Source organism: Xenopus tropicalis, chromosome 10 (genome assembly GCF_000004195.4).
Source record: "Xenopus tropicalis strain Nigerian chromosome 10, UCB_Xtro_10.0, whole genome shotgun sequence".
NCBI lineage: Eukaryota > Metazoa > Chordata > Amphibia > Anura > Pipidae > Xenopus > Xenopus tropicalis.
Genome location: NC_030686.2, coordinates 39,753,847 through 39,762,995, shown reverse-complemented (window position 1 = coordinate 39,762,995; position 9,149 = coordinate 39,753,847). Strand labels below are relative to the sequence as shown.

General features: G+C 47.3%; 1 protein-coding gene across 1 annotated transcript; it reads left to right on the top strand.

The window, feature by feature from the left end:
* Positions 1–3,035: 3,035 nt before the first annotated feature.
* aar2 (AAR2 splicing factor) lies at positions 3,036–6,456 on the top strand. The gene is given in 5 exon segments (NM_001112968.2): positions 3,036–3,078; positions 4,216–4,759; positions 5,102–5,319; positions 5,448–5,677; positions 5,950–6,456. Coding segments are annotated over 4 exon segments (1,176 nt in total). The 5' UTR covers positions 3,036–3,078; positions 4,216–4,217; the 3' UTR covers positions 6,136–6,456.
* Positions 6,457–9,149: the final 2,693 nt, after the last annotated feature.

The window sequence follows — 9,149 nt, the reverse complement described above, 5'->3', positions numbered from 1 at the left end:
CTGTAGGCAGGGGCCCACTGGTGCCTATACAGTAGATATGGCCAGAGATGTAGGGATGAACAAGTGCCTATATGGTAAATAAAGTAATGCTAAAAAATATATCTCCCCAGCCCACCACCAGATACTTTTGGCTAAATCCGGCAGCCATGCAGAAGGGTAAGGGATCTTCAGCAATCAGAACATTTGCAGCATACCAGGACCATGAGCTGATCAAGGTAGCAACGGACCCAAATATAGCCTTGGCTATTAACCAGTTATCTGTGATCCCCATGCTTTGATATAAAAAAGGGGGTTAATTATGTTGACAGAATCACTAAAGGCCTGTAGCACAATGAGTGTTCTGCCAGCAGAAAACACCCAGGCAACCTTTCCTTTTAGAACCTGCCAGCTGCAGAAATGCCAACCTAGTACTTTTGTATTTAGGTATGTCTTGGACAAGCCCTGACATACCCCAACTCTGCTGAATGCTGCGGTAATTCAGTGGCATTTCAATGGCAGGGGTCACCTGTAATTCAGGGTGACTGGGCTGTTACAGCAACCAAGAGAGGGGGGAAGGGGGAAGCCAAAACAGGATGACTTCCACAGAGATTCCAACTCCAAAACTAATGAAACTGGGAGATCAACGGCATGCATAACTAGCAGGTAGAGTTCTGCACAGAACCAGTTTTTGAGACCCGCATCTTTACTGATTTTGATCTACTACTACCATCACAATGGAATAAAACAAACACTTTTTAACACAGCATTACAGGAAAGAAGGATTTTTATCTTCTCTCTTCATTGAAAGGGGGGCACAGGCAATGAAGGGTTAACTAAAATGGACACTAAAAGAACAAATGCTGGCAGCCCTCCCAGCAGGCTACACCCTCTGTGGGGGCTGGAACTGCCCAGAACGTACAAAAAACAGTAAAAAATAACTTAAGTAGAACTATAGGAACTATATCTATGGGCCAAGGGCTGAGAAACTGTGCCTTCGCACAGGCAGAGGTGGGGAAGACTCCCACCAAGAAGGACCAAGGGAGACTGCTGAGGCATGAGACACATTCCATCAAGTCGTTTGACAGGCAGGAAGACTATGCAGGGAAGGGCATGCCTGTGTCCTCCTATCAATCAAGTGAGAAAAAGATTTTACAGGTAAGATAAAGAACCTACTTTCTCTTTCTTTTCAGGGGGACACAGGCACTGAGGGGACGTTTTCAAGAGCAGTCCCAAAATAGATTTAGGGTGGGATTGGGAATCATGTCTGAGCCTGTACTGATGCCTGCAGCACCTTTCTGTCGAAGGCAGCATCCGCTGAAGCTGCTACGTGCACCTGGTAAAACCATGTAAAGCTGTGAATAGAAGACCAGGTGGCAGCCTTGCAAATTTGCTCAACAGAGGCAAGGTTCTTAGCTGCCCATGAAGTGGCCAGGGCTCTGGTAGAGTGAGCTGTGACTCTGACTCAGGGCTTGCCCCAAATCGGATAGGCTCTGATAATAGTGCCTCTGATCCACCTGGCAAGGGTGTTCTTGGAAAACCGTTAACCCCTGTGGGAGCCTACAGGGATGGTGAGTAGGGCATCTGACTTCTTGTTATCTGGAAAGGCCCATTCGTCCTTGATGACTGAGTTGGTCGTGTCAGGGGAAGACTCTAGAGGTCTTCTTCTGTTGCTTGAAGAGATCCTTGGGGGGGTCTGCAGAGCTAGGGGCAGACACATTGAGATGGCCTCAATTAGGAACCTCATTGGCTCTCTGAGGGGAGTCTTCATCAGATAAGCCCTCTGAGAATTGACCTTCCTTAGCAAGTTACGACTCCTTGCCAGAGTCTGGAAGAATAGAAATGGCTGGGGGTTTGCGCTTGCCCAAAAAACCTGTAGGAGACTGGGAAGCAAACAGTTTATCTAGGGAGTCTGTCAAGACCCTGCAAGGAGGCCAGTGAATGAGCTAGCTTGCGTACCCAGGGAGGCTCAGGAATGGAGACCGAAGTCTAGCGCAACACTGGGTGCAATCAAGAAAAGAAACCTGTGTGGTAATAGGATTCCTGGTGGGTTCGGCCAAACCTTGGCACATCAATTGTGGGTTGCACTCACCTTCCCCACCTGTGACCTTACACTGCCGGCTTCCTCTTCCGGCTCTCTAATTTATAGGCACATGTGGGGCAGGTGCGGGTCTACAGAGGGAAGAAGCCGGGTCGGGCAGGGTTAGGGTTGGAAGTGGGCAGGTTAGGGCTGGGAGTGAGCAGGTTAGGGCTGGGAGTGGGCAGGTTAGGGTTGGGAGTGGGCAGGTTAGGGTTGGGAGTGGGCAGGTTAGGGTTGGGAAGGTTAGGGTTGGGAGTGGGCAGGTTAGGGTTGGGAGTGGGCAAGTTCGAGTCGAGGATTTCTTGACCGACACATCACTAGCTCCCACCCTCCTGCGCTGCCAAACCACATACAGCAGCGGAGCACCAAATCCTGCCCATGTAGCCCAAGGATGCTGGCTATCTCTGCCAGCAGTAGCCCCAGGGTCCCAGTCCATAGGGGGAACCTGCAACCTGCGTGAAGTGAGGGGGGGGGGGTGAGCAGCTCCCCTTCCCCCAGTTGCTGAAGGGACTTAACCAGAGCTCCTGCCCTTCTCTAGAGCTCCATACATGTCTGGGGGCTGAACCATGATTCCTGCCCAAGATCTCCTGTAAGGAAAAGGAGAGATGCAATATAAACAATAAAAAGTCAAATAAAATAAAGTAAAATAAATAGAAAACTCCCTGAAGGGGAGTTGTGTCCTCCTCCCATAAGTTCCAGTTCCCCCCCCCCCCCCCAGAAGGTGGTATTAACCCTTCAGTGCCGGTGTCCCCCTGGAACTGTGTTTTTATTAGAACAATTCGACCTTTACAGCAGTGCTTACTGCTTCCCTTCTAGTTGTGCCTCTCAGTCTGAGGCGCTCAGGCTCTATAATGTTCCAGAACACAGGGATTTGGAAATGTTGCGGACAGTTAACTATAGGAACCATTATTTCATAGGGTCGGGTTTCCAGGGGGAGGGCTATTGTGCTGCACAGGGAAAGCTTTTCTGCTTCCGGGTACGAATGTGAGCTGTTCTGCCTACAGGCTGTTACAGTACTAAAGGTATGTAGTGAGGGTGGGTTTATTGTGTCAGGGGTATCAGTCTGGCAACTAGTGTGTCCTTCCTCCCTGTCTAACGGGGGATCTGCTGTCCCTGTATCTGTCACTCTGGGGATCTGCTGTCCCTGTATCTGTCACTCTCTGGGGATCTGCTGTCCCTGTATCTGTCACTCTGGGGATCTGCTGTCCCTGTATCTGTCACTCTGGGGATCTGCTGTCCCTGTATCTGTGACTCTGGGGATCTGCTGTCCCTGTATCTGTCACTCTGGGGATCTGCTGGCCCTGTATCTGTCACTCTGGGGATCTGCTGTCCCTGTATCTGTGACTCTGTGGGGGATCTGCTGTCCCTGTATCTGTGACTCTGTGGGGGATCTGCTGTCCCTGTATCTGTGACTCTGTGGGGGATCTGCTGTCCCTGTATCTGTCACTCTGGGGATCTGCTGTCCCTGTATCTGTCACTCTGGGGATCTGCTGTCCCTGTATCTGTCACTCTGGGGATCTGCTGTCCCTGTATCTGTCACTCTGGGTTCTGCTGTCCCTGTATCTGTGACTCACAAGCAAAACCACTTGTGAGTATGAGCCCTAAAGCCAGAGAAAGGGTTGGGGGTGGTTCTGCATATTACTGAGCAGAGGCAAGAGAAGAAGGGAAACTCTGGGGGAGCAGAAAGCTCTATATAGGAATCCTTGCCTGCTCTGAAATCATCAACTTTAGACAAACTTTACTCAACACCCACCACTTGCCCCCCCCCCTCTATATTGATGGCCATGTTGGGACCCTAAGCTGTAGAATCCCAGCTCTCTAATTTATGCACAGGAGTGTGATGTCACAGGCATAGGTATAATGAGCGAGGCAGGAGATTCAGTTATTGCATGTCACCAAACATGGCCACCCTCACTGGGAGCTCCCTCCCAGTATGAGCATGTTTAGGCAAAACAGCATTGTTTCTGGGGAGTGTAACAGGAAGTGGGTTCCCTGTGTCCCAGGACTCTGTGTCCCTGTTGCTGGGACAGCCACCGTGCCCTGTGTCCATAACCCTAAAACATGTCTATATACCCCCCAAAGATAAACTGGTAATGTTTGAGAATACAAAGCGTTAGAAAACCAATTAATGAATAACCTTTAACAACTTCCTTTTATAGAGATGGACACCCCTTCAACAGACATGGATCCTGAACTTGCCCGGCAGCTGTTCTTTGAAGGTGCAACCCTGGTGATATTGGGGGTACCAGAAGGCTCTGAATTTGGCATAGACTATAATAGCTGGCAAGTGGGACCTCGATTTAGAGGTGTAAAAATGGTGCCCCCGGGTGTTCATTTCATGCACTACAACGTGGTTGGTAAAGGAGGGGGCCTTGGAGACATGAGCCCGCGCAGCAGCATGTTCCTCTATTTGCAACAGAGAGAGCTGCGTCTTTTCCGCTGGGACCCCCAGGAGGAAGAGATGGTCGTAGCCCCTCAAGAAGAAGCCGAAAAACTAAGGGAGGAGCTTCAATCCTTAGATTCCTTCCTGGGGCCATATCCTTATCAGAGCATGCGTCGCTGGGTGTCGCTCAGTAATCACATCAAGAAAGAGTCCATGTTCAGGCTACAGCCGAAATGTGGCACCATCTTCTCCTTTCCTGAGGTCCTTCCTACGGAACCCATGACCCACACTGCCGACCGAGTCCAACATAATCTGCCCAGGTATGGGAAAAGCCAGGGGGAACTAACAGCGCTGTCAGGAGGGTGGGAATTTACCAATTTGATAAGTGTCCTATTAGAAATGGTGTGCCTATTATAGTGTGTATTTGTGGGAATGTATGCAGACTGGGTATAGGCATTTGTATGTTTTAGAATAAAGAAACTTTATTATTTTTTTTATCCAAACATTAGGTCTGTGGCACTTGGCTGCCTGCTATATACCAACTTTTAATTTGTTTTTACATATGTTTACTATTCTCCATAAAATATAGCATTGGCTTTGTACTGTATTGCTATAGCGCCACAGATATAGGCAGTGCTTTACAAGGTTTGTTCTCTTCCCAGATATGACAGTGTGTGCCAAAGCTATAAGGAGGGCATGGCCAGGCTGCCCCAAATGAAGCAGAAAGAGGGAACAGAGATTCGGTTTAGCCTGATTCCTGACAAGACGTACCCTGATAATGCCACCCCTACTGAGATCACCCAGCACAGCTTGGACCTTTCCTATGCCCTGGGGCAGTTGCTGAATACACACTACCCAGGGCAACCCTTGGAGCTGCTTGGTAAGTCCAACTGCTTTCTACTTTAACCCTGTTTATGTGCATAGTGGCATAGTAGTACAGGTGGGAGGTGGGTTTTGCCCAGTAGGGACTTACCTTACTTATCTTGACTTTAACTCTTTCCCTTCCAGCTGAGCTGCAGTTCTCCTTTGTCTGCTTTGTACTTGGGAATGTGTATGAAGCATTTGAGCAGTGGAAGAAAATACTGAACCTTTTGTGCCGGGCAGAGAATTTCTCCCTGCAGCACCCAGAACTGTACATGGAAACTATATCAGTCCTATACCACCAGCTGGCACAAGTACCCACTGACTTCTTTGTTGACATTGTATCCCAGAGCAATTTCCTTACCAGTACTCTGCAGGTACTTCACACTTTTTTACAATCTACATTCTTCTGTGTGGGACAGGAATGTTCAGTTTATACCTCATAGCTTGTATTTTAACTGGAAGTCATAATTTAGTCATTTGCAGTCTATAAAAAGATCGGGTAACCTGTGCTATTTCTGATGTTTTTGGGCTACAACTCCCGGCCCTGCTCACAGACACTACTCATACTGATACATTTTTACTGTCCATTTTTTCTGGGCTTTTACTCCCTGAATGTTGTTACAAAGATCTCCTCTTGTTTCCACAGGTTCTCTTCTCCTTTCTGTGTTCCCCCACTGCCAATCCAGCTCTCAGGAAGAAAGCAATTCGGTTCAGGGCTCATCTAACCAAGAAATTCCAGTGGGATTTTGAAGAGGAGCCTGATGACTGTGCACCCCTTATTGTTGATTTGCCTGCAGGATTGGATCCTTCCTCACAAAGTGCTGCTTCCTGAGCCAAAGGACAAGGATAACAAACCCTGTGTTATTTGCACTTACATTCTGTATCTGTCTCCATTAGGATGAGCTAACGGAATATACAGCCTCGAGATCAGTTCCCCAGTGCAGGGATAATACAACACTGGGGAGCCAACAGATCATTCCATTTCTGCTCCCCATTAAAAAAAATGCATTTCTGAAGAGAAGAAGAGGCTTCATGTTCATCCTACAACTGTTTATTATTGGCTTCTCGGTGCCACCTTGTTAACATGTAAAAAGCTTTGTATCTTCTAACTCCCGTCACCTCCACAGAAGTAATTATATTTCAGCCAAGCGTCTACGGTTTCTCTCTCTTCATTTGCTTGTCTTTGTGCCATTTTTTATCATTCCCCTGGTACTAGTGTCTGAATCGGCTCTGGCTGCAGACTGCACTTGCTTTTCCTGCCATCTCTTACATGTCAGGTGTTTTGGGTTCTGCCAAATGTTTATTCCTTTTACACACGGCCACCAGGAAGCGCACTTTTCTTTTGATTTTGTATTTTGGTAGAGCAAGCAGCATGGCACCTCCTTTATTAAGTATAAATAATACCAAATACACATTTCAACAAGACTCTATTTTTGATAACTTTTCCCCATTTGTTTACATAGACATGAGAAGAAATGTGCAGAAAGCAATGAGCTGGGATTCAGAAGTAACCTCTGTTTAACCCATACAATCGGAATGAAGTGATACATGCCTATCTACCAAAAAAAAAAAAAAAAAAATTTGAGTAAGGAAATTCTTACCCCACCCACTTCTCCAATATTAGAGACAATTTAAAGGGGAACTCCATCCAAAGCAACTAAAGCTTTCTTTGCAATATACATCAGTTAAAAATATGCCTAAGCCCCACCCCCTGTTCCCCTGCTGATCTGACTACTTTGAGACTCAAATAAAATGTAACAGTAGTCGGCTGTCCTCAGCCTGCCTTCAGCCTGCCTCCTCCCAATCCCACAATTCCCTGCACACGTGATGTCAATAATGAAAGGAAGATCACCGTTCAATGCATTGTGAGTTGTGTAGATTCGCATGCTGTCTGTAATCTGTGAAGAAGTTGTTACAATTTGTAACATCAGTGCTTTAGTCCCTCCTCCCCTGCCAGGATTTCAAATAATGTAGGAGAAGAACTGTTTTGCAGCTGGATTTCAGCATATAACAATGGTATTTATTCCTACTTTTTGAAGGAACAGATTACAGGGATAGGTATATTAGGGGTTTCTGTGTTGCATGGGGCTCTAACAAATTTTGGTTCAGAAGCTGGAGTTTCCCTTTAATGTGGCTATTTTGCTCTCGTACCTAGGTACAAAGTAAGTGTCTTCAAGCTCAGCTCCGTCTGATTACATTACATTAGTCAATCCATAAAGCGAGTTTACAAACAATTCCTGCTGTCGGCAAAATAAATTGTGGGTAATAACAGAAGTCAAAGATCCCAGCTCTGTGAAAACATAGTAAGGTTGAAAAAAAAGACACACGTCCATCAAGTTGAACCATAATGCCTATATATAACCTGCCTAACTGCTAGTTGATCCAGAGGAAGGCAAAACCCCACCTGAAGCCTCTCTAATGTGCCGCAGAGGGGAAAAAATTCCTTCCTGACTCCAAGATGGCAATCGGACCGGACCCTGGATCAACTAGTACTGAGAGCTATCTCCCCTACCCCTGTATTCCCTCACTTGTACTGAGAGCTATCTCCCCTACCCCTGTATTCCCTCACTTGTACTGAGAGCTATCTCCCATAACCTTGTATTCCCTCACTTGTACTGAGAGCTATCTCCCATACCCCTGTATTCCCTCACTTGTACTGAGAGCTATCCCCCCTACCCCTGTATTCCCTCACTTGTACTGAGAGCTATCTCCCTTACCCCTGTATTCCCTCACTTGTACTGAGAGCTATCTCCCCTACCCCTGTATTCCCTCACTTGTACTGAGAGCTATCTCCCATACCCCTGTATTCCCTCACTTGTACTGAGAGCTATCTCCCATACCCCTGTATTCCCTCACTTGTACTGAGAGCTATCTCCCCTACCCCTGTATTCCCTCACTTGTACTGAGAGCTATCTCCCCTACCCCTGTATTCCCTCACTTGTACTGAGAGCTATCTCCCATACCCCTGTATTCCCTCACTTGTACTGAGAGCTATCTCCCCTACCCCTGTATTCCCTCACTTGTACTGAGAGCTATCTCCCCTACCCCTGTATTCCCTCACTTGTACTGAGAGCTATCTCCCCTACCCCTGTATTCCCTCACTTGTACTGAGAGCTATCTCCCATAACCCTGTATTCCCTCACTTGTACTGAGAGCTATCTCCCCTACCCCTGTATTCCCTCACTTGTACTGAGAGCTATCTCCCATAACCCTGTATTCCCTCACTTGTACTAAGAGCTATCTCCCATACCCCTGTATTCCCTCACTGGTACTGAGAGCTATCTCCCATACCCCTGTATTCCCTCACTTGTACTGAGAGCTATCTCCCCTACCCCTGTATTCCCTCACTTGTACTGAGAGTTATCTCCCCTACCCCTGTATTCCCTCACTTGTACTAAGAGCTATCTCCCCTACCCCTGTATTCCCTCACTTGTACTAAGAGCTATCTCCCATAACCCTGTATTCCCTCACTTGTACTGAGAGCTATCTCCCCTACCCCTGTATTCCCTCACTTGTACTGAGAGCTATCTCCCATAACTCTGTATTCCCTCACTTGTACTGAGAGCTATCTCCCATAACCCTGTATTCCCTCACTTGTACTGAGAGCTATCTCCCCTACCCCTGTATTCCCTCACTTGTACTGAGAGCTATCTCCCATAACTCTGTATTCCCTCACTTGTACTGAGAGCTATCTCCCATAACCCTGTATTCCCTCACTTGTACTGAGAGCTATCTCCCATAACTCTGTATTCCCTCACTTGTACTGAGAGCTATCTCCCATAACCCTGTATTCCCTCACTTGTACTGAGAGCTATCTCCCCTACCCCTGTATTCCCTCACTTGTAC